Source organism: Papio anubis, chromosome 17 (genome assembly GCF_008728515.1).
Source record: "Papio anubis isolate 15944 chromosome 17, Panubis1.0, whole genome shotgun sequence".
Lineage (NCBI taxonomy): Eukaryota > Metazoa > Chordata > Mammalia > Primates > Cercopithecidae > Papio > Papio anubis.
The window spans coordinates 51,186,355-51,211,016 of NC_044992.1; the positions used below are offsets into that span (position 1 = coordinate 51,186,355).

At 57.1% G+C, this 24,662-nt stretch overlaps 2 protein-coding genes and 1 pseudogene across 5 annotated transcripts; 1 reads left to right on the top strand and 2 right to left on the bottom strand.

Annotated features, from left to right (window-relative positions):
- Positions 1 to 2,948: 2,948 nt before the first annotated feature.
- GRN (granulin precursor) lies at positions 2,949 to 11,316 on the top strand. Of its 4 annotated transcripts, none has more exons than XM_003913166.3 (13): positions 2,949 to 3,198; positions 7,375 to 7,519; positions 7,643 to 7,768; positions 7,884 to 7,968; positions 8,443 to 8,555; positions 8,657 to 8,792; positions 8,906 to 9,015; positions 9,249 to 9,375; positions 9,575 to 9,672; positions 9,760 to 10,005; positions 10,225 to 10,458; positions 10,551 to 10,781; positions 10,871 to 11,316. In XM_003913166.3, the coding sequence occupies exons 2-13, from the start codon at positions 7,382 to 7,384 to the stop codon at positions 11,006 to 11,008; spliced, it is 1,782 nt and encodes a 593-aa protein (XP_003913215.1). In that variant the 5' UTR covers positions 2,949 to 3,198; positions 7,375 to 7,381; the 3' UTR covers positions 11,009 to 11,316. The 4 variants fall into 4 exon arrangements, with proteins under 4 accessions (XP_003913215.1, XP_031513491.1, XP_009189063.1 ...); XM_009190799.3 differs by having other exon boundaries at positions 3,136 to 3,470; XM_031657631.1 differs by lacking the exon at positions 7,884 to 7,968 and having other exon boundaries at positions 2,958 to 3,198.
- Positions 11,317 to 11,424: 108 nt separating this feature from the next.
- On the bottom strand, positions 11,425 to 22,458 carry FAM171A2 (family with sequence similarity 171 member A2). Its single transcript, XM_003913165.4, has 8 exons — positions 22,208 to 22,458; positions 18,457 to 18,684; positions 18,128 to 18,220; positions 14,658 to 14,816; positions 14,401 to 14,580; positions 14,186 to 14,302; positions 13,943 to 14,069; positions 11,425 to 13,400 (listed from the first exon to the last, which is right to left on the bottom strand). Exons 1-8 carry the CDS (start codon positions 22,323 to 22,325, stop codon positions 11,942 to 11,944), a joined length of 2,481 nt encoding a protein of 826 aa, XP_003913214.3. The 5' UTR covers positions 22,326 to 22,458; the 3' UTR covers positions 11,425 to 11,941.
- A 1,079-nt stretch (positions 22,459 to 23,537) lies between these two features.
- On the bottom strand, positions 23,538 to 24,611 carry LOC101013910 (annotated as a pseudogene).
- Positions 24,612 to 24,662: the final 51 nt, after the last annotated feature.

The window sequence follows — 24,662 nt, forward strand, 5'->3', positions numbered from 1 at the left end:
GGGAGGTGGAGACAGGAGAATTGCTTGAACCCAGGAGGCAGAGGGTGCAGTGAGCCAAGATCATGCCACTGCACTCCAGCTTGAGCCTTGGAGTGAGACTCTGTCTCAAACAAATGAAAAGAAACACACACAAAAAATGAGATACTGATACATGCTATGTGATAAGCTTTGAAAACATTATGCTAAGTGAAAGAAGCCAGTTGCAGATCACTTATTGTAAAATTTCATTTATATGGAATGTCCAAATCTATAGAGATAGAAAGTAGATCAGTGGTTGCCTAGGGTTAGGGAGGGTGACTGCTAAAGGACACAAGGCTGCCTTCTGTGGTGATAAAAATGGTCTTAAACTGATTGTAGTGATGCTGCATAACTCTGTTAAAACACTAAAAACCACTGAGTTGTACACTTTAATTTTTTGGGGAGGGCGGGGGGATGGAGTCTTGCTCTGTCACCCAGGCTGGAGTGCAATGGTATGATCTCGGCTTACTGGAACCTCCGCCTCCCGGGTTCAAGCGATTCTCCTGCCTTGGCCTCCCGAGTAGGGAATTACAGACCTTGTTATCACGGCACCTTACCCCTCTGCAGTTTAAAAAAAAAAAGAAAAAAGAAAAAGAAAAAGGCCGGGCGCGGTGGCTCACGCCTATAATCCCAGCACTTTGGGAAGCCGAGGCGCACGGATCACAAGGTCAGGAGATCGAGACCACAGTGAAACCCTGTCTCTACTAAAAATACAAAACATTAGCTGGCCACGGTGGCAGGCGCCTGTAGTCCCAGCTACTCAGGAGGCTGAGGCAGGAGAATGGCGTGAACCTGGGAGGCGGAGCTTGCCAAGAGCCGAGATCGCGCCACTGCACTAGGGGGACAGAGTGGCCCTAGTAGCCTTGGGGACAGAGTGAGACTTCGGTCTCAAAAAAAAAAAAAAGAGAGAGAGAAACATTTGTAAAGTAGGTTTTTGAGTCTCAGCACTATTGACCTTTTGGGCAGGATACTTCTTTGTTGTGTGGTATTGTTCTGTGTGTTGAGTGATGTTTAGCGGGATTGCTGGCCCCTACACACCAGATGCTAGTGTCCCTCCACCCTGAGTTGTGACAACCCAGATTGTCTCCAGACACTCCCAAATGTCCCTGGCTGGCAAAATTGCCGCTGCTCAAGAATCATGGCTTTGACGATTAGACTTTGTGATATTTGTTTCAGTCTGTTCAGGTTTTTTTGTTTTTCCTACCTGTATTTTTTTTCTGGTTCTGGGTGGTTGTAATTAATAGGTTCATTGATGGATTCACCTAACATTTCATGAAAGTTTCGTGTGTGTGTGTGTGTGTTTCAACAGAAGCATAAACTATACTCCCTAGTCTCAAGATACACAGGAAGGAAAATAAGCACAAATGTGTCACCAGGGCACAGACTAGTCCTAGGTCCTCAGCAGGCCAGGTGTCTTATCTGCTGTCTGGGTCTGCTCTAACTCCAGGCTTAGAACCCCTGCCACACGACTCCACAGCTTGGCTGGCACCCTTTCCCTGCTCCGACTTCTGCTGCCTTGAGCTTGGCTAGCTGTCCCCCTGCCCCCGCCTCACCCTCAGCTCCAGTGTCTTGCTCAGGCTGCAGCAGTCTCCATCCCCTGTGCAGACACTGCCCTTCCTCCACGGCCCAGTACCAGGTTTTCCCTGGGCCTCTCCTCTCTCCTGGCCCATCTCCCATCACCCATCTCTGCCTGGCCCAGGCCCTTTGGCACCGAGCAGCCTGACTCTCGTCACTGGCTAATGTGTTCTGTGGTACATTTTCTCTCCTCACCCTCCCATATCAATTCCTCGAAGGCAGGGCCAGGGGAGACTAGGAAGCCACTTCCCTTTCGACAGCCCCCGCCACAGCCCTGCCTGTGCCAGGCACCTAGCAGCTCCTGAAGCCCACTGGCATTGAACATGGCATTCAATCCCTGCCAAGCCTGCCCTTCCCATCTGGTTTCCCAGGGCTCTTCCCAACACCACCTCCTCCACCTGCCAGTTAAAATCTTCCCAAACTCAGCTCAAGGAGATGCTTCTAAGGTGGAATGAAATCTCTTCTTCCCCACCTGTAGACAATCTACTTCCTCTCCCCACACCTGGCAACTGGCGCACGACCTTGTATATTAAATTAGATTCAGCCTGAGACTGTCTCCCACCAATCCCTGCCCCCTGTCCTGCTGAGCACCTGGAGGAAAGGGCTTTTGGGCTGTTTATCTTTGTCCTGGAAACCATCCTTCAACTCACTCTGGGCCCTGCCTAGCATGTCATCCGAGTTTGCAGAATAGGGCAGGACAGGACAGGGCAGGATAGGATAGGATAGGAGCGAGTGAGCCCGGTAGCTCACACCTGTAATCCCAGTTCCTCGGGGGCCTGCGGTAGGAGAATCGCTTTGGGAGCAGGAGTTGCAGGCCGCAGTGAGCTATGATCAGCTTGGGCGACCGAGCGAGACCCTTTCTCTAAAACAAACACACAAGGTCGGGTGCGGTGGCTTAGGCCTGTAATCCCAGCGCTTTGGGAGGCCGAGGCGGGCGGATCACGACGTCAAGAGATCAAGACCATCCTGGCCAACATGGTGAAACCCCGTCTCTACTAAAAATACAAAAATTAGCTGAACTTGGTGGCGCGCGCCTGTAGTCCCAACTACTCGGGAGACTGAGGCAGGAGAATCGCTTGAACCCGGGAGGCAGAGGTTGCAGTGAGCCGAGATCGTGCCACTGCACTCCAGCTTGGCGACAGAGTGAGACTCCATCTCAAAACAAACAAACAAACAAACAAACAAAAGAATAGAAAGAGGAGCACAAATATTCCCAATTCATAACAGTCCCTCGCACTGTCAATGTCCCAGACACGCGCTATCATCTCTAGCAAACTCCCCCAGGCACCTGCAGGATGGGTGAAGGAAGGCGACGAGCACCAGCTGCCCTGCTGAAGCTGGCCCGGCGTCACATGATTCTCCAATCACATGATCCCTAGAAATGGGGTGTGGGGCGAGAGGAAGCGGGGAGGAGAGTGATTTGAGTAGAAAAGAAACACAGCATTCCAGGCTGACCCCACCTCCACATTGATAAGTAGCCAATGGGAGTGCGGTAGCCCTGATCCCTGGCCAATGGAAACTGAGGTAGGCGGGTCACCGCGCTGGGATCTGTAGTCTGAGCGCTGCCCGGTTGCTGCTGCCCAGGGACCGCGGACCCGGACGCAGGTAGGAGGGCGGCCGCGCAGACCTCTGGCCTGCTCCTGCCCAGGGGCCCGGCCAGGGCCATGTGAGCTTGAGGTTCCCCGGGAGTCTCAGCCGGAGACAAGACAAGAACCGCTTATTGAAACTCCTTGGGGGTTCTGATACACTAGAGGGAGTTTTATGGGAAAAAGGAAGCAGTAACTGCAGTGACCTCTGTTAGAAGGGGGCTTTCTACCTCCCCAGCATTCCCCCAAAGCAGGGACCACACCATTCTTGACTCAGCTCCACCCCTGTCGGTAGGTGCCGGCTTCTTTCCCTCTCGTGGTGGTGGTGGGTGGTTCCCGCGGCGCCCTGAAGCCGGAGGGGCGCGCGACCCTGGGCTGGGAGCTCCGAGGGCCTGGGAACGGGACCTGAGACCTTGGCTTCTCGAAGGTAGTAGGGACTTGGGAGTGGTGACTGAACCTGGTCTGGCTCCTCCTTACTTCCTCTTTTTGGGGGTGGGACGAGCTAACTTCCGCCTCTCCCAGCCACTTTTTCCTGCTCAGTTGCAGCTAGGCTGGCTCCCCTTTTGGGAATTTCCTCTCCCCTTAGCACTCGGAGTTGGGGGCTGCCACCTAGTGGAAGATAACGGAGCTAGGGTCTTGAAGAGGCTGCTGTCCCCTCTGGCTGTTTTGGCGGTGTAGGGTGGCGTGAGAGACTGCGACTCGCCTCCTCATCCCTGTTTCTGTATGCGTGTGCATGTATTCAGTAGAAGCATACACTATACTCCCTCAACTCAGGGTAAATAGGAGGGGCCATGCACAGGTAACTCACCAGAGAGCTGAACACTCCTGTGCAGACAGACTCCCCTTCCCAGCAAGCCAGGGCAGCGGACAGCCTGCTGAGAACACCCAGGAAGTAGGCGGTGCCAGCTGCAGGTGCTTTGCCTGGGAGCTGTGGGGCTGAGGAGAGGGTCCACTGTCCAGGACCTGTCAACTTCATCCTTATCTGTCCAGGAGGTGGCCTCTTCGGGATGCTGAGTTAGGGGAGGGGCACTTGAGGAAAGCCAGTTGGAGCAGAGAGGATGTGAGTGACTGGGTGGGTGACATTTCCTGCCCTTCCCCCCTCCAATGGTATCCACACATAGACTCGTGGGGGAACTGAGGCACAGACAGGGAGCAACTTCTCAGGCCCTCACAGTTGGCAATTACAGGATTAGGACTCAAGTGCGATTTCCAGGCAGTCCCTGTTTCTGTCGTACCTGTTGCACCTATCCCCCTGGGGCGTAGGGGTCCATTCTCAGGCACTGCCCATTGTGCCACTAGTGATATTAACCCAGGTCCAATATGCTCTGGGGCCATCAAAGCCTGTCGTCACCATGACCTGATGTGTGACATGTTATCGGTGTCCCTTGGTATCTTCATGGAACTGGTTCCAGGACCACAAAGTCTGCGGGTGCTCAAGTCCCTGATACAAAATGGTGTGATATTTGCATATAACCTATACATACTTTAAATCATTTCTAGATTACTTATGCCTAATACAATGGAAATGCCATGTTGGCTGGGCACGGTGGCTCATGCCTGTAATCCCCGCACTTTGGGAGACTGTGGTGGGTGGATCACCTGAGGTCAGGAGTTCGAGACTGGCAGCCTGGCCAACATGGTGAAACCCCTATCTCTACTAAAAATACAAAAATTAGCCAGGTGTGGTAGCAGACTCAGGAGGCTGCTCAGGAAGCTGAGGCAGGAGAATTGCTTGAACCCGGGAGGCAGAGGTTGCAGTGAGCTGAGATTGCACCACTGTACTACAGCCTGGGCATCAGAGCAAGACTCCGTCTCAAAAAAAAAAAAAAAAAAAAAAAAGAAAAGAAAAGAAAAAGAAATGCCATGTAAATAGTTGTGATCCTGAATTGTTTAGGGAATAATAAGAAAGAACAATCTGTACATGTTCAGTATAGATGCACCCATCCTAAGCCTAACTACATAGTATACCTCAGCAACAATGTAACATTTTCTGGGGTTTTTGTTTTGTTTTGTGAGATGGAATCTCAGTCTGGCTCTATCACCCAGGCTGGAGTATGGTGGCACGATCTCCTCCACTCACTGCAACCCCCACCTCCTGGGCTCAAGCGTTTTCCTGCCTCAGCCTCTTGAGTAGCTGGGATTACAGGTGTGCACTACCACGCATGGCTAATTTTTGTATTTTTAGTAGAGATGGGGGTTTCACCATGTTGGTCAGGCTGGTCTCGAACTCCTGACCTCGTGATCCGCCCACTTAGGCCTCCCAAAGTGCTGGGATTAGAGGTGTGAGCCACCACACCCAATATTTTTTGATCTCTGGTTGGATACGGAGGGCTGACTGTACTTAACATCTCTGAGCTTCAGTTTCTTCCTTTGAAAGTAAAGGTGGCTGGGCGTGGTGGCTCACGCCTGTAATCCCAGCACTCTGGGAGGCCGAGGTGGGTGGATCATGAGGTCAGGAGATCGAGACCATCCTGGCTAACACGGTGAAACCCCTTCTCTACTAAAATACAAAAAATTAGCCGGGCGTGCTGGCAGGCGCCTGTAGTCCCAGCTACTCAGGAGGCTGAGGCAGGAGAATGGCGTGAACCCAGGAGGTGGAGCTTGCAGTGAGCTGAGATAGCACCACTGCACTCCAGCCTGGGAGACAGGGAGAGTCCGTCTCAAACAAACAAACAAAAAAGTAAAGGTGAGGCCAGGTGTGATGACTCAAGCCTGTAATCCCAGCACTTAGGGAGGCTGAGGCGGGTGGATCACCTGAGGTCAGGAGTTCAAGACCAGCCTGACCAATATGGTGAAACCCCTTCTCTACTAAAAATACAAAAATTAGCCCAGCATGGTGGCGGGTGCCTGTAGTCCCAGCTACTCAGGAGGCTGAGACAGGAGGATCGCTTGAACCTGGGAGGTGGAGGTTACAGTGAGCCGAGATCATGCCACTGAATTCTAGCATGGGCAACAGAGCAAGACTCCATCTCAAAAAAAAAAAAAAAAGGGTGAGCAGGCTTGGTGGCACGCTCCCAAAGTCCCAGCTAATTGGGAGGCCAAGATTGGAGGACTGCTTGATCCCAGGAGTTTGAGTCCAGCCTGGGCAACATAGCAATATCTCATCTCTAAAAATAAAAGTAAAGTAAAGGTATTAATTACTACTTTGGATGGTTGTTGCAAAGAAATAAAATAATGGAGAGTCTTGTAACTGGCTCCCAAGAGGCTCAACAGACATTACTGTTTTCGCTTCTTCAGGACGAGTTACCTCTCTGGCCACGCCACTGAGCTAGCTGGGCTAGATGAGCCTGGGAGAAGAGTTGTTTAGGAAGTGAGAGGCTGCTCTCCGCAGAAACTCAAGGCTCAGTTCCTCCTGGTGACTCAGATGGGCAGCCCAGTGGGCACACGTGGTCTCTCTCCACATGTGGCTGGGTTTTACTTCCAGAATAGATGGAGAGGCAGGGGTGGGGGTTAGCATGCTTGGGGAATCTCAGAGAGCCCTGGTGGTGTGGGGTACCCTCAGAACACAGGTATCTCAAAGGCTGACCCAGCTTCTGTGTCCCCTTCCCTGGGTGAGGAGGGGACATTCATGGCCAGGTGGTGACTGGCCTCTGGGGAAGGCAGCCCAGATTCCACTGGCCACCATACTTCCTTTTTCACAACTTTCTCACCCCTGTGGTTTCCCATGTCATCATGTGGCCGCTTCCTGCAAGGCCTTAGTGGGGTGCAGGTATGAACACAGTGTCAGGCAAGGAGGCGTCTGGAGGGGAACCCTGGCTTTTCCTGGGGGGCCTCCCTCCCTGCACCCCAGCCCTGTCCTCTCCCATGGCTACTGATGCCTTCCCCCCCACCCCAGAGGTGGCCCACATCTGCACAGATCAGACCAAAAAAAATCACGTCTTCCTGACTCTCATAAGCCTGCCCAGTGAGGCCCAGGCATTAGACCATGTGCTGGGGACTCAGGCCCACACATATACGCATGTCAGCATTCATGCTCACAGGTCTGCACGTGCTGGGGCATGTGTCACACACAGGGCTCTGTAGGAAGCTGACTCTCAGCCCCTGCAGCTTTCTGCCTGCCTGGACAGGGAGGTGTTGAGAAGGCTCAGGCAGTCCCGGGCCAGGACCTTGACCTGGGACTGGGGTACTGAGTGGCCCTAGAATCAAGGGTGGCACGGGCTTAAGCAGTTGCCAGATGTTCCTTGGTACTTTGCAGGCAGACCATGTGGACCCTGGTGAGCTGGGTGGCCTTAACAGTAGGGCTGGTGGCTGGAACATGGTGCCCAGATGGTCAGTTCTGCCCTGTGGCCTGCTGCCTGGACCCCGGAGGAGCCAGCTACAGCTGCTGCAGTCCCCTTCTGGTGAGTGCCCCTCAGCCTAGGCAAAAGCTGGCAGCCTGGGTTTTCCCAGAGGGTCATCTTGGATTGGCCAGAGGAGGATGCCAGGCACAAGTCTGTGGTTTATCATTTCCCCTGTCTTTCCAGGACAAATCGCCCACAACACTGAGCAGGCATCTGGGCGGCCCCTGCCAGGCTGGTGCGCACTGCTCTGCTGGCCACTCCTGCATCCTCACCGTCTCAGGGACTTCCCGTTGCTGCCCCTTCCCAGAGGTGAGCGTGCCATCAGCCCGATGGAGAGGCTTAGGTCTGCATTGATGCTTTTCCTGCAGTCTCCCACTTGCAGATAAAAGGGCCTTGCCAATGCCGGTTTCTCTGTGTCCTACAGGCCGTGGCGTGCGGGGATGGCCATCACTGCTGCCCACGGGGCTTCCACTGCAGTGCAGATGGGCAATCCTGCTTCCAAAGATCAGGTGCAGCCGGGATGTGGGTGCAGGGCAGACAGACGGGCAGCATGTAGAGCCTGGAACCCAGGAGCCCAGCTGGCGGGGCAGCCCCGATTCCTGCCCTCTTGTCCTCATTCATGTGGCATCTGTACTAAGCAACACCCCTGCTGTAGACAGAGGTGCAGCACTGGGGATAGGAGGGGCAGGAGAAAGTGCAAGACTCCAAGTCCAGGCATTGTGGCGGTGGGGAAAGGTAAAGCTGAGCCGATCTAATGCCAACCCATGGTCAGTGGGTGCCCCTTCCCCATGCCATCTTGCTGAGGGAGGGACTGGATTGTGAGGAGGGTGAGTTAGGCATGCCTAGGAGATCACTGAGCCCTAGTGTCACCCCCAAACCCCAGTAGCTGGGCTTGCAGGCCCTGGTGCCACCAGCTCTGTGCGCGATGGGGCAGTCATCTTCCCTGAGTGGGCTGGTAGAATCCCGGGTCATCTTGTCCACAGGTAACAACTCCGTGGGTGCCGTCCAGTGCCCTGATAGTCAGTTCGAATGCCCGGACCTCTCCACGTGCTGCGTTATGGTCGATGGCTCCTGGGGGTGCTGCCCCATGCCCCAGGTACAAATCTGGGGAGACGGGGGTACGTGGAGGGAGGTGGGGGCAGAGGGTGGGGGCCAGGGGCAAGGGGTGAAGATGGAGTCAGGACCATTTTTTCTCAGGCTTCCTGCTGTGAAGACAGGGTGCACTGCTGTCCGCATGGTGCCTTCTGCGACCTGGTTCACACCCGCTGCATCACACCCACGGGCACCCACCCACTGGCAAAGAAGATCCCTGCCCAGAGGAGTAACAGGGCAGGTGAGGAGGTGGGAGAGCATCAGGCCAGGGGCTGGGGTGGGGCCTCATTGACTCCAAGTGTGGCAAAAAGTTCCCTCCACCCTGGCTGCCCCTCACACTTGCTTCTCTTCCAGGGGCTTCGTCCAGCTCAGTCATGTGTCCGGATGCACGGTCCCAGTGCCCTGATGGTTCTACCTGCTGTGAGCTGCCCAGTGGGAAGTATGGCTGCTGCCCAATGCCCAATGTGAGTGAGGGGCTGGAGCCAGCTTGGCTGTGTGCCCCCAGCCACTTGGCCCTGACATGCACCTTACGGGGCTCTGGGGCATGGGGCTGGCTGGCTGCTTGCTGGGAGCCTGGCTAATGCAGGGTTCATGCCACCCCCTAGTGGAGGACTGGGGCAGTGCCAGCCATCAGCCTGGCTGCTCCCTGTGCTCTGCTGAGCCTGGAAGTGACAAAGACTCACCCGTCCCCACCCAGGCCATCTGCTGCTCCGACCACCTGCACTGCTGCCCCCAAGACACTGTGTGTGACCTGATCCAGAGTAAGTGCCTCTCCAAGGAGAACACTACCATGGACCTCCTCACTAAGCTGCCTGCACAAACAGGTACCAGAGGCAGGGCACAGATACAGGGGTGGGGCCCTCTTTCCTCCCTTTTAGGCCTGGCCTTAGGATCACTGCAAGGTGGTGTAAGTGGTGCCCTCCATCTTCAACACCTGGTGCCAGCTGTGGAGCCGGCAAAGGGTGGATACCGCTGAGGGTCCCCAGTGCCACTTCTGACCTGTCCTCTCTGCCTCCCTCACAGTGGGAGACGTGAAATGTGACATGGAGGTGAGCTGCCCAGATGGCTATACCTGCTGCCGTCTACAGTCGGGGGCCTGGGGCTGCTGCCCTTTTACCCAGGTACCCAGGGGTGGTGGGTGGGTGCGCTGAGCAGTGTGGCAGCCAACTGGGCCCCAGTGCCCACTGGCCCTTCTCCATCTGCCCTAGGCTGTGTGCTGTGAGGACCATATACACTGCTGTCCCGCGGGGTTTACGTGTGACACGCAGAAGGGTACCTGTGAACAGGGAACTCACCAGGTGTCCTGGATGGAGAAGACCCCAGCTCACCTCAGCCTGCCAGACCCGCAAGCCTTGAAGAGAGATGTCCCCTGTGATAATGTCACCAGCTGTCCCCCCTCCAATACCTGCTGCCAACTCATGTCTGGAGAGTGGGGCTGCTGTCCAGTCCCAGAGGTACATGGGAGGGGACAGCATCGTGGCCTGGGCAGGTGGGTGGCCAAACTCCTATTGCTTTCCGCCCTCCGCATGGCCAGTAGGTGACACCCGGCTCTGTCAGATTCGTTCCCAGCTGGAGGTGCTGTAAGCAGGAGAGGCGGGCTGGAGTAGGTAGGGGCTCGGCACTGTGCCCCACATAGTGGCTACCTAGAACGCCCTTTCCTGCCCACCCCCCAGGCTGTCTGCTGCTCGGACCACCAGCACTGCTGCCCCCAGGGCTACACGTGTGTAGCCGAGGGGCGTTGTCAGCGGGGAAGCGAGATCGTGGCTGGACTGGAGAAGATGCCTGCCCGCCAGGCTTCCTTATCCCACCCCAGAGACATGGGCTGCGACCAGCACACCAGCTGCCCAGTGGGGCAGACCTGCTGCCCAAGCCTGGGTGGGGGCTGGGCCTGCTGCCAGTTGCCCCACGTGAGTACCTCCCTGCCTGCCCCTGGATAGGGGAGCTAAGCCCGGTGAGGGGACAGGAATGTAACGCCATTCTGTGCTCCCTTCCCCGCCAGGCTGTGTGCTGCGAGGATCGACAGCACTGCTGCCCGGCTGGCTACACCTGCAACGTGAAGGCCCGATCCTGCGAGAAGGAAGTGGTCTCTGCCCAGCCTGCCACCTTCCTGGCCCGTAGCCCTCACGTGGGTGTGCAGGACGTGGAGTGTGGGGGAGGGCACTTCTGCCATGATAACCAGACCTGCTGCCGAGACAACCGAGGGGGCTGGGCCTGCTGTCCCTACCGCCAGGTCAGTGCCATCCCCCACCCTGGGGCTGGGTATGGCCAGGGACCAGGTCCCACCTCATCCAACCCTCTCACCCCCCTCTCACCACCCAGGGCATCTGTTGTGCTGATCGGCGCCACTGCTGTCCTGCTGGCTTCCGCTGCGCAGCCAGGGGCGCCAAGTGTTTGCGCAGGGAGGCCCTGCGCTGGGACGCCCTTTTGAGGGACCCAGCCTTGAGACAGCTGCTGTGAGGGACACTACTGAAGACTCTGCAGCCCTCGGTACCCCACTCGGTGGGTGCCCTCTGCTCAGGCCTCCCTAGCACCTCTCCCCAACCAAATTCTCCCTGGCCCCCATTCTGAGCTCCCTATTACCATGGGAGGTGGGGCCTCAATCTAAGGCCTTCCCTGTCAGAAAGGGGTTGTGGCAAAAGCCACATTACAAGCTGCCATCCCCTCCCCATTTCTGTGGACCCTGTGGCCAGGTGCTTTTCCCTATCCACAGGGGTGTTTGTGTGCGTGCGTGTGTGAGTTCCAATAAAGTTTGTACACTTTCTTAACAGTGTCTGATTTGCCGCCCTGCCTGCCCTCCCCAGGGCCCCAGAGCAAGGGTTCATGTCCACTGCCAACACTCCCTTCCCCTACCCCACAGAAAGACACACACAGCCTTAACCTCACCAGTTTTGTATTTGCTGCTGCCCACATCGGCTGTATCACATTACCCCCTAGTCCCCAGAGCTGTCCCAGCCACCAGCCCTGTGACATCGTAGCCCAGAGATGGGCTAGTCAGCAAGCAGCACCCCCTCCCCTCCCAGGGGTCCAGAGAGAACGCCCCCTCCCTTCCCAGCCCTCACACTAGCAGCTGAGGCTGGGTCACCCCTCCTGCTTTCCCACAATAGAGCTTTCTATGTACAGCCACGTCTACACAGGCACTGCTTCCCCCCAGCCCTCCTCCCCGGCACCTCCCCTTGGGGGCTGGACCCCCCCTCCTCCCCGGCTTGGAGGCAGCCACAGGGTCCCTTGCAAGACACAACCCAGCACCTACCACGGAACGGTTCCAAGGCCCCTGGGCCCCTCTCCAGCCTGGGGCTGGGGGCTACGCGCGAGGGCCCCCGCAGGCCCCGGGGGCGTGCACCCTGGGTGCGGGCTCGCGCGGGAGGGGCGGTGCCAGGCCCGGCGCCGGCGCTACTTGACGTTGAACACCATCAGCGGCCGCTCCTCCCGCCGCTGCCACGGGCTCTTCTTGTCGCCGGCCTCGTCGCCCACCTCCGCCCCCAGCTCGTCCTCCGGGCTGGTGAGCGAGTCGCGCCGCAGCTCGCTGGCGCTGCTGCGGGAGCTGTCCCCGCGGCTGCGGCCCCGCCCCCGGGGTACCGTGGCTGCCCGGCCCTCGGGCGCCGCCACCTCGTCCAGCAGCGGCGTCAGCGAGTTGTCCTCTGGAGAGCAGAGACCCGTGCGGCTCTCGCTGCTGCTGGGCTCCGTGTCCTCGCTGAGCGCCAGGCGCGGGGGCGCGGGCGGCGGCGGCGGCGCGGCAGGCGGGGCGCGCTCCCGCTCCTCCCTCGCGGGCCGGCGGCGCGCGGGCCGCGCCTCGTGCACATCGACGCCCGAGTCCAGGCTGGCGTCGGTGCTGCGGGCCCCGCCGCCCGCCTGCAGGTCGATGTAAGAGTGGCGCACTTGCGAGTTGGAGCGCCCGTCGAGGGACACGAACCAGGCGCGCGGGTGAGGCTTCACGCCCAGTTCCAGTAGCTTCTTCTCGGTCAGGGCCTGCAGCTCCCCGTTGAGCTGCGCCATGGTGGACTCGTTGAACAGCACAGGGATGGTGACCGAGCCACTGACGGGCGCCGCGCGCCCGGCCCCCCAGCCCTCGCCGCCGCCCCCGCCGCCCTCGCCCCCCGGGCCTGAGTGGCCCTGCATCTGCGGGCGCTGGGGGTCGGGCTGCGGAAAAGGGCGCGCTGGGCCGGGTGCCGTGCCCTCGGGCGGGGCCGGCTCGTCGCCCACGCCCGCGGCGCCAGCCTCGCCGCCGAGGCGCACGTAGTGCGCGGGGATCACCAGGGTGGGCATGACGTTGCGGTAGACGTTGTCCTTGAGGTGGTCGATGGAGCCGCAGAAGATGAGCTGCCCCGCCTGGCCCAGCGACGGCGGCCGCGCCAGCTGGTCCACCGACTGCGACAGCAGGAAGTCGGGGGTCTTGCTCTCGGCCGCCCCCTTGTGGCCCAGGTAGTGGTCGAAGGGCGGCGGCGGCGAGGGCGGCTCGTGCAGGAAAGCCGCAGCCCCCGAGGGCCCGCGCCGGTACTCCTCTAGGCCGGGCTCCAGCCCGCCGGGGCCCTCGGCCGAACGCGCGCCCTTGAGCCCGGCGCTTTCGCCCCCGCGGGCACCCGAAGGCTCGGCGGCCGGGCGGCTGGCAGAGCGCGGCTTGGTGCGGAAGAAGTCGTCCCGGGAGGAGGCCAAGTCCCGGGAGCTGGAGAAGGCCGAGTGGAGGGGGCCTGGAGGCGGAGCCTCGGGGTCCCCCGACGGGGCGGGTTCCAGGGGTCCCCCACAGATGAGGTGGAGCTGGGACATCGAGGTGGCCTGGTCTCGTTTGTTACCGTCAGAGGGCCCCGAGAGCTGCAGCTTGCGGTGCTGTTGCCTCGGCTTCAGGCAGCGCCTCCTGGAAGGGAGGGAGCAGAGGGGGCCTCTCAGGAAAGGGTGAGGGCCAGAGTTGGCCCCGAACCCCCTTAAATGCAAGACAAGAGATGAATATAGTGGAAGAGGTGAGGAGAATGCCTGGGGCGCCCAGGAGAGATGGTGGGGAGCCGTGTCCGTTTGGCGGTCCCCTCAGGGTAAACTCTTGCACTCCTCTGCATGTAGGATGTGCTGCGAGAACCAGGGATGAGCATCTTAGCCGTCTGTGGGTGTGTTCGGCCTGGAGTCCTCTGGGGAAGAGAGCTGGGCTGCTAGGGGCAGTGGCAGATCTCTCTGGAGGGGCCGGGCTGCAAGTCCTTAAGCCCTGCCTCCCCTCCCACCTCCCCGCTGTCTTCAGCCACTAGCACCAGCCCTTCAGGTCTTAGCATGTTTACAGGAAGTCTTTTCCTGTCTGCCCCTTGAGGACCAGAAGTGGATTTTATGCATCTTTGGGGCCCCAGGGCCCGGTGCAAGTGCAGGCCTCAGTCAGAGGAGAGGAGGGGAGGGTGGGGGAAGCCCGGTGCTCACCGACAGTAGTAGATGAGCAGACACAGCAAGATGAGCACCAGCAGGGCAAGGGCTGCCAGGATGGTGAGCAAGAAGATGGTGTGGTAGGTGCCGATGTCCTGGATGCCCGACGTGATGGTGACCAGCCCTGTACCAGGCGAGGGCTTAGCGTTCAGGTGTGGACGCCCTTCCTGCCTTTCAGAAGTCTGCTCTCCCAGCTCCCCTCCTCCACGGCCCCTATGCCCACTGCCCCACTACTCTTACCAGCCGTGGGGGAGGCCATGGCGGCGACCCAGTACCCCAGCTGAGGGGAGACGAAGGTCCAGTAGAGCTGCCGGCCTTCCTTCCGGATTATACCAGTGCCATTGCGCACCCACAGCCCTGGGAGAGGCAGGGGTTTTGTCACACTTGAGTCCCTCCCACTTAAGTCCCACTTTCCTCCCACAACTCAAGCACCTGCAACCCCCTGAGGCACTTACCACTCTTGGGGTTGAATCTCCAGGCTGGAATGCTGGTGCCCACGGTGACGGCACGAGTCTCGGAGGGCACGGGCAGGGACAGGTGAATGGGGCCTGAGAGTGGCACCTCTGTCCCATTACCTGTCAGCAGGTGTACGCTCACAGCAGCCAGGGGCATCAGCTCCAGCCAGGAGCCATTGCCTGAGGGAAGAGCGTACAGGGCTGAGGGCTGATCCTGAGCCTGGGGAGACCACGTCCACGCTGGGCACCCAGCCTACCTGAGCTGGAGGCCTCAGTGCCCAGGAAGGCAGGGAAAGCCCGCATTTCCTGCTGGGTGCTGGCAGGCGTGAGTGACGCCCAGAGCTGGCTGTAGGTGGAGCTGACAGGCAGGCGGGCAGCCCGGCGCTGGAACTGCACCAAGGGCTGGGAGCGGGCACCTGGAGGGAGAGAGGGGCTGCAGTGGCGTGACCACGGACAGGATCCCCAGGGACCAGAGCAGAAACCCATTATCTAAGGAAAAGGGGGATATTAGGTCAGGCCACTTCGGAAGGCCAGGGAGGGTGATGCCTTGGGGAGAAAGCTGGGCAGTCATGGAATGTTAACCTGGAAGGGACATGGACTTGAAATCTCTGTGTGAGCCTCAGGAATTTACTTGCTTTCTTAGAAGTTTCCTTATAGAACCTATAAAATACTGCGATCCAGATCCTCAAACAGTATTGTCTACTATGTGGCAGGCACCAGGTTAGACACTGGGGGCTCAAAGATGAATGTCTGCTGTGATGGGAATGTTTTCTAGCTGTGCCGCCCATTATGGTACCCACTGGACACACGTGGCTGTTAAGCATTTGAAATGTGGCTAGTGTGACTGAGGAACTGGATTTTTAATTTTTAAAAATGTAATGAATTTTTTCTAGGTGGGTGCAGTGGCTCATGCCTGTAATCCCAGCACTTTGGGAGGCCAAGGTGGGCGGATCACCTGAGGTTGGGAGTCAGAGACCAGGCTGACCAACATGGAGAAACCCCAGTTCTACTAAAAATACAAAATCAGCTGGGCGTGGTGGCGCATGCCTGTAATCCCAGCTGCTTGTGAGGCTGAGGCATGAGAATCGCTTGAACCTGGGAAGCAGAGGTTGTGGTGAGCTGAGATTGTGCCATTGCACTCCAGCCTGGGCAACAAAAGCGAAATTCTGTCTCCAAAAAAAAAAAAAAAAAAAAAAAAGGCCGGACACGGTGGCTCACGCCTGTAATACCAGCACTTTGGGAGGCCGAGGCAGGTGGATCACGAGGTCAGGAGTTCAAGACCAGCCTGGCCAAGATGGTGAAACCCCGTTTCTACTAAAACTGCAAAAATTAACCAGGTGTGGTGGCAGGCGCCTATAATCCCAGCTACTCGGGAGGCTGAGGCAGGAGAATCACTTGAACCCAGGCAGCAGAGGTTGCAGTGAGCCAAGATCATGCCATTGTACTCCAGCCTGGGCAACAGAGTGAGAATCCATCTCTGGATGGATTAATTTTAAAAAATTAATTTTTTTAAATTTTTTTTTTTAATTTTTGAGACTGTTGCCCAGGCTGGAGTGCAGTGGCTCAATCTTGGCTCACTGCAAGCTCCACCTCCCAGGTTCACGCCATTCTCCTGCCTCAGCCTCCCCAGTAGCTGGGACTACAGGCGCCCGCCACCACGCCTGGCTAATTTATTTATTTTTTTTGTATTTTTAGGTGAGATGGGGTTTCACTGTGTTAGTCAGGATGGTCTCGATCTCCTGACCTCGTGATCTGCCCGTCTCGACCTCCCAAAGTGCTGGGATTACAGGCGTGAGCCACCGCGCCCGGCCAAATTAATTAATTTTTGATTTAATTTACTTCAATTTAATATGTAGCTAGTGGCTACTGCATCAGACAGTTTAGGTCGTGTGTGTGTGTGTGTGTGTGTGTGTGTGTTGGGGTGGAGGGGAAGGGGACAGACATATAAACAATTCCAATACAGTATGGTCACAGCTAACATTTATTAAGCTTTAAGCTATGCTGCGCACTGTTCTAAGCAGGTTACCTGTATTAACCCCTGCAATTAGGAAAATAGCCCCTCAGCTAGGTGTCTTTATTATCAGCCTCATTTTAGAGGTGCAAAAATGGAGGCAGGCAGGGGTTCAGTAACTTGCCCAAGGTCACAATCCTCAAGCCTGGATAGAAGCCCAGACCACTGGGCTCCAGGCCCATCCTCTCCTGTGCCATTCCTCCTGCCTTGCTATCCAAATAGAGGGATGCAGGGAACTAGGGGAGCTGGTCTCACTCAGCTCAGGGCAGGCCCTGTGGAGTCTTGCAGGATGTGGAAGACTCAGCCAGGAAAGAAAGAGGGAAAGGACATCCAGGAGGCCTGGCATGAGAAAGGCCCAGAGGTGTGGGGCAGGGGGCGGCCCGGGCTCTGGAAGGCGCTGTCAGCTCTGAGATGGCACCTGGGCTTGGTACTGAAAGCAGTAGGTACCATGCAGGGGCTTCAAGCCAGGGGGCTACAAAGGGTCCACTGGCATTTTAGAAACCTGCAGGGGCACTTAGAAGCCTCTGGTTTGGGATCAGAGTGATGAAGGTGAGCAAACAAGAGCAGCTTGGTGAGGCCGGGTGAAGTGGCTCATGCCTGTAATCCCCGCACTTTGAGAGGCTGAGGCGGGTGGATCACCTGAGGTCAGGAGTTCGAGACCAGCCTGGCCAACATGGCAAAACTGTCTCTACTGAAAATACAAAAATTAGTCTGGCGTGGTGACAGGTGCCTGTAATCCTAGCTACTCAGGAGACTAAGGCAGAAGAATCCCGAGGTTATGCCACTTCAGTTTGGGCAACAGAGCAACACTCTGTCTCAAAAAAAAAAAAAAAAAAAAGAAAAATCTAGCTCCGTGACAAGGGCTCAGGCTGAGACTACAAACCGGGCAGGGGCTCCTCGAACTCTGAAATCCACCATGGCCCTCTAAGCGGAACGGAGCCCCCAAACCCTCACTGTCCTCTACTACCCTCCACCTGATGTCTCCCCCGGCCTTCCTCTCCAGTGGAGGTGCCTCTGCTTCCCTTTCACTCCTGAGTCGAGGGCTGACCGCTCCGTTCGACAAGCTCTCACCCAGCCGGGTCCCCTCGCAGGTTAGGGCCATCTCAGCACTGAAAGCAGCTGCCCTCCACTCCACTGCCCTGCCTGCTCTGGAACTATTTCAGGGCTTGCAATGATCTGTCTTCCTACTTGTCTGTGAACATCCAAAGGCAAGGAGCAGGTCTTCTTCCTCACTGTGGTTCCCAGCACCAGCCACAATGCCTGGCACGGCCTAGGAGTTGAAGTAAGTACTAGCTGAGCGAGACCAAAAGCCGGGGGTAGATCAGGACAGCTGCAGGCTTTCTCTGGGCCTTGCACTTCCTGTGCACCTGTACATCCAGCAGGTGCACAACAAATCCGTGTAGGCCCATTGAAGATAAAGGTGGCAGGGAAGGTAGGAATAGATGGAGAACAGAAACCACGAGAATCCCCGATAACTATAAACATTTATTGAACACCTTCTGTACTGTGTTTTTTTACTTTTTATGAGATTTAATTCTTACTCCAATTTGATGATGTAGGCACTAACCTTCCACATCTTACAAATGAGCAAATTATGGCTCAGAGAGGTGAAGTGACTTGCCCAAGGACACCCAGCTAATATAGGACAGTGGAGGTCTCTACACCCAGGTTAGGGGAAGGAAGAAGAGTTGGCGTGGGTGAGGGGGAGAGCCTTACCGGGAGAGCCTAGGAGAATGTGCACCAGGTCCTCATAGAGGATGAGCGTGGCCGGCCGCTCAGGGAGCAGGTAGAGACTGACAGACGCATACACTGTGGGAGGGATGACCGGTCAGCTCCAGGAAAGCCTGCCCCCCACCCCCCAGCCAGGCACCCCCTCCATCTGAGTCCCAGAGGCTTCACCCTCCCTCAGCCCCCTCTGTGTACCCCAGCCCAGGCAGCAGCTGCTGGAAAGCCTCCCCTTCCACCCCCAAGGAGACTATTTTGGGAAGGGGCTGATGGAGGGTCAGCTGCTGTCCCCCCCCCACTCCACCTGCCCCTGCACTCACAGGGCAGCTTGTCAACACGCCAGGGCACAGAGTTGGTGAGGAAGCCAGGGCGGGCAGCAGTGACCAGCACCCAGGTGCCCAAGCGATAACTGAGGGGCAGGGTGGCCACACCCCCTGAGTCTGTGGTACCAGCTGCCAGCAGAGTCCGGTTCCCAAACACATCCACTGAGGCCCGGGCCAGGGGCACCAGCTCTCCGCTCACATACACCTGCACCTTGATCAGGATCTCTGTGGGCAAGATGGGGTGAAGGAAGTGAGGATGAGGGAGGGGGAAAGAGAACTGGGGGGAGCCCCAATATCAGAGGAAGGAGCTGTGTTTGGGAGAGTCTTTGGGGCTGAGGCTAGAGAAGGCATGATTTAAGACCCAGCATTCAGTGAGAAACCTCCTATCAGCCCATAAAGGAGGTGGGATTATTCCCGTATTTCATTGTCTGCCACATGCACTGTGTCACATTTTCACAATTCTAAACTCAGGCTATGTCTATGATTGATGATGCCATCGTTATAACTGGCAGCATTTCTTCCTTTCTTACTGGTACCTGAAATCATGGTGCATCTTACAGTCAGTGGTGTACTGGATTTGATAATATATGCTCTTAGTCCATTTTACAGATAAGGAAACTGAGGCTTAGAGAGTTTAGATACTTGGACTACAGCTAAGTGGAGATCTGGGATCCAGACCTGGCAGTCTGCCTCTAGAAGCAACATTCTTAACCCCGGGCCTGGGGAGAGGAGGACAGGAGGGCTGAGAAAGGCTAAGTAAAGCTGGGTAAGCAGGCGGAGAGAAGGGTCAAGATTCAGCAGTTTGAAAGGGAGGATGGAGGCTAGGGGAGAGTTATGGGTCTTGGGAAAAAATTGACAGGGGACACTAGGAAACTGGTCATTCCCGTCATTCATCCTTTTCCCAGAATCCTTTGCACAAGCCTGTTTCCCTTCAGATTTAGGGACTCACCCCAACCCTATGCCCAAACAAATTACTTCTGCCCCCTCCCCCTCACATGAACCGCCTGCCCCCTCCCAGCTGGTCAGCTACAGTCAGTCACCATGGCAACGCCCTCATTCCTCCCAGGAGATCAGGCAGGGAGCTGGGGCCCTGGCAAGGGGAAGGAGATCTGGGGGGGTGCAACCCAGGCCCAAGAGAACTATTGTGGAGGGGGCTGGGGAGGGAAGCCCAAGTGTTTTGCTTTCCAGGGATGCCTCTGCCCCCAGCCTAAGGAGAGTCTGGCCAGGCCATCAGGCAGGTGTCCTGCCCTCAGATGGCGTGATGGGGAGGAACCAAGCCTTGAGTTGTTCCCATGGATTCTCCAGGCAGTCTCTCTGATCCAGAGCACCCGTTCCCATCAGCACAGCCCCTCCCTCAAGAACACACCTCCTCACCCCTATCTTCCTCCTTAACAAGGTGTGTCATGCATGTATGGACACCTCAGTGGGGGGCCCAGGAGGCAGGTGGGGAGTGGGCTGAGTGCTGGATGCAAATCTAGTGGGGGTTGGGTACGGAAGGAAGAGTCTAGAGCTGAGAGCAGCAGGGCCTGGGGAGGTCAGGGTGCTGCGGAGACTTCGAGGAGAGGGAAGGCCTTAGAGTGGAGCCTGACACTCAGCAGTGACAGGTGTCTTAGCTCAGGCTCCCAACCCGGAGCCAGTGCCACGCCTGCCCTAGGCATCCCATCCAGCTGTTCCCCTGAGCCCACCTCCCCTCCCAGGCCAGAGCCCAACCCTGCAGGGTGGGTGCACACTCCACCCACTCTCGCTCTCTGCTGCTACAGGAAGCTGGCACCCCTGTACTGTTTTTTTTGCACATTTGATGAGATTTCTTACTTCAATTTGATGATGTAGGCACTATCCTTCCATGTCTTACAAATGAACAAATTATGGCTCAGAGAGGTTAAGTGACATACCCAAGGGCACCCAGCTAATACGGGAGAGTGGAGGTCTATACACCCAGGTTGGGAGAAAGAAGAATTGGCTTGGGGTGGGAGGAGGGGAGAGCCTAGGAGGATGTGCACAAGGTCCTCATCCATCCCCCCACCAACACCCATTAGGAATTCTGAGAAGCCAGAAGGGCCTGGCTACTCCCACCCCCATCCCGGGCTTAGGAACAGCTGGATAGAGCAGCTGGGGAGAGGGACCCCGAGTCTGAGATACTTGGGGTCATTTGAGGGAATGGCTTGGGTTCAAGAGTCAGAGCTTCAGAATAGGGAGGGAGCTGGGGAAACAAAACTGGGGTGGGCTGGTAAGGCTCTGTGCCAACCTTGGGGGTGGGGGAGAAGGGGGCAGGTGCCTAGCAGATTCCCTTCCCCCTTCCCCTCAACCTGGGCTCCCCGCCAGCTGCCCCAGAGAACCCCCCTATCCTGGCTCTATTCCAGCCAATTCCCTGGGCCCCTTCCCCTGAGGTGCAGGGACTTGAGGGGAGGGACGTCCTAAGAAACTAGGGCTTCTTCCTACTAAGCAAAGCCTCATCTCCTCCCCCAGAGAGCTGGGGAGACTGAGGCAGAGGGCGAACCCTCCCCAATCCTCAAAGCCTGACATACCATATAGCATCCACCTCTCCCGGCTCCAGGCCTGCCTCAATCCAGGAGGAAATCCGACCCTCTCCCTTCATCCGGACCCCACTTCCCTCATCCAGACCCCCCCACCCTGCTTTTCCTGCCAGCTCCTTAGTGTGGGGGGTGAGGAGTGAACACTGCTTCAGGCAGGGATGGGGCCCACAGGCAGGGGGCAGAGAGCAGGAGCACGGGAGGTGGGCTCAGGGCTGGAGTGGGGGGAGGCCCATAAGCATCCAGGCCTGCCTGTGGAGTGTGGAGTCAGGGTCTTGCTCCCCCACCCTTTCCTGCTGCGGAAGCCGGCCCCACCCCCACCTCACACACCCACCTGCGCCCGGTGAGTCGCTGGGGAGGGTCTCCTCCACTGCGAAGGAGATGGGAGATGAGGAGGGGGTGATCTGGGGGCGGGCAGGGGACAGGAGTGCCAGGAGGCCTGCTGAACGGGGACCCAGGCACCTGCCCTCCCAGCCGGCACTGCCCACAGCCAGCCAGCTCAGCATGGCTCCGCGACCGCAAGCCTGCCATGCGCCTTCAGTTGGAATCACAATGTACCCTCTTTTCTCAGAGCCCCACAACTGCCGCTCGTCCTCCGTCATAGGCTCACAAGCATTTATTTGGTGCACCCCAAATTCTAAACCAGGGGAGCTGGCTGGGAGCTGTCAGGCTCCAGGGCGAAGAACCCCATTAGAGCAGTCAATCCCGCCCACAGCCTCACCCACTCCCCCTTCTCCCCTCCCCCCTTCAAACCCAGCTCCAGGCGCCCAGCCTCCTGTCCGGGCCTAGGGTGGCAGCCGATGCCGGCGCCCCCACCCAGCCGGGGTCGGGAGCGAGGAACCCGCAGGGGGCTGCGGAGTGGGCGCCCGCCCCAGCCCGCCCCTGGGCGGGTGTCTTCGGTAGACAATGGCTCAGGCAGCAGCGCCTCGCCGACTAGGAGGGAGAAAAACAAATAGGGAGGGGGCGGCGGCGCCGAGCCTGGGGACCCTCGCCCTACCCATTGTGTCTCCCCAAGACCCCCGCCCCGGACGGCCTCCCTCTCCCCGCCTCCGCTTTCTCCAAGAAGCGCCGACCCCAGATCGCTTAGCTCCCCCCACCCGAATCCAAGGAACAGAATATCCCTCAATTCACGAACGCCGCGAAGAGGGGGCTAACGGGCGGGAGCCTGATCAGGGGGCGCAGGCCCTCGATCGCGGCCCCTCCCGGCGGAGACTCACCCTGCGGGCTGGGGGGCTCCGGCGGCGACTTGCCGGGAGCCCTGGAGGCGCTGCCGAGCAGCAGCCCCAGCAGCGGCAACAGCCGCGCGAGGACGCTGGGGCCACTAGCCGGCGGCATCGCGGGGCTAGGCCGGGCCCTAGCGGTCCATGGCTCCCGCCTGGTCCCGCTCGCCCGGCCCGGCGCAGCCCCAGCTCTGCGCCGCGCCTCGCAGCTCCGGCTCCCGCTCCGGCTGCGGCGCCCGCTCAGCGCGATTGTCTCCGCCCGGAGCCGCCGCAAGCGCCCCCTGCAGGCGGCGCGCCACACGGCTGGCCCCCCGGCACCGCCCCCTCCCGGCCCCGCTCCGCCCGCCTCCCCCCAGTACTGCCCACCTTCAGCCCACCCCGCAGCCCCTGCTCTGCGCTCCCAGACTCTGGGCTGCAAAGGAGTGTCGGGATTAGGGTCCCATCACCCGGGTTCTTGGGTTTTGAGAGTACCCAAAATTGGTGCAGAATTTTTTTGTGTGTAGGTTGGGAGTGGCTATTGCTTACAACACTCTCAAGGGGTACGGTCATGAAAGTCTCAGAAAAGTGTAAGAACTCCCTGCTCGATGGCCCCCTTCTCCCGGCAAAACACCTAGGCAGTGCTGGGGCAGGGAGGGCCCCCTAGACACCCCTAAGTCTCTTTTTTGTTTGTGAGACAGAATTTTTTTTTTTTTTTCAGGGACAAGTGATCATTTATTTTTGGGCCTTTCTTACTATTTCAAGTCTTTTTTCAAAACAAGGCCCCAGGAATCTCCAGATTCAATTATGTCCCTGGGCTTGGTCGACTGGTGCAGGAGTCTTGGGGAGCCCTGTACAAATGCTAGAGTTACTCATTTACCAACACTAAACTCTAGGATAGAAGATGCCCATGGAATGTGCTGATTTTAGATGAGGTGGCAGCCAATGTAGAAAATGCTGGAATTTTTCCTTGGAACTGGACTGTGATGAGAGGTGCTTGCCATGAACATAGGCTAGTGTCTTCTTCTTCTTCTTCTTCTTCTTCTTCTTCTTCTTCCTCCTTCTTCCTCCTCCTCCTCCTCCTCCTCCTCCTTCTTCTTCTTCTTCTTCATTTATTTATTTATTTATTTTTACAAGAGTCTTGCTCTGTTGCCCAGGCTGGAGTGCAGTGGTGAGGTCTTGGCTCACTGCACCCTCTGCCTCCCAGGTTCAAGTGATTCTTCTGCCTCACCCTCCCAAGTAGCTGGGACTACAGGTGCGTGCCACCATGCCCAGCTAATTTTTATATTTTTAGTAGAGACAGTGTTTCACTATGTTGGCCAGGCTGGTCTCGAACTCCTGACCTCAGGTGATCTACCCACCTCGGCCTCTCAAAGTGCTGGGATTACAGGTGTGAGCTACTGTCTTTTCTTTGACCTTTCCTTTCCAGTTTTTGAAGATAAAGCTGGAAATAATCTTCTCTGAAGATACTTGATAAAAATTCCCATAAAAACAAAAACACATGCTTCTACTACACATGCTTCCACTTCATTGATAAAAATTTACTGCAGTTTGACACCTGGGTCTAGTTCAGCTGGCAGATGAGCTGACTGATGCATTCACCCCGATAGCCAGGTGTGCCCATCTCATTGAGGAAGCCCACTCTATTTTTGGTAGCATGATGGGCCACTGAGAGGTGGAAAGGGCGCAAGAACCATGAGATCTCCTGGAAATGCTTCCCTGGGAAGGCAATTTCATGAATGAGGTCTTCCAAGCAAATGACACCAAACTTCCCCAGGTGCTCTTCAATCACTGTGTTGTCTGTCAGAGGGATGATCTTATTCTTGACCTTGGCTTGTCCGTGTTTCAAAATGAGTTCCTGGACAGACTTCTGATTTGGAAATCCCCAGGTCACATAAGGTTCCACTATACGCAGCATTTTTAGGTTCTGGGGGGTGACATTTACAAAGACACCACTAAAAATGTTATTTAGGCAAAGTCTTACAAATGGTTCTCTGCACCAATAAACTCACGCCATCAATTCTTTCGATGCATACAACAAAGGTCAAGGAATGTTTATCTGGCAATTCCAAGGCGTGACGTTTGACTTCTAGTCATCTGAGATGCATTTTGTCACATTTCTGCTGCTAGGAATCATGTAGGAATGATTCCAGTTGCTTAAACTTGAGCCCTTTTCCTTCCCTCTGCTCCTTCTTTGACAAAAGTGCCTGCTTTGCCTGGGTGGCTTTGAGGGCTTCATAAGCCTTCCTCTTTTTCAGGAGATTTTCTAGAACCAAAGGGATTTTTCTTTGCTCTTGCAAAGAAAAATCTTTCTAGTGTTGCAGCTACTGATCATTAAGAGTCTTTTGCTATCGCCCAGGCTGGAGTGCAATGATGCAATCTCGGCTCACTGCAACCTCCGCTTCCTAAGTTCAAGAGATTCTTGTGCCTCAGCCTCCTGAGTAGCTGGAATTACAGATGCCTGCCACCATGCCCG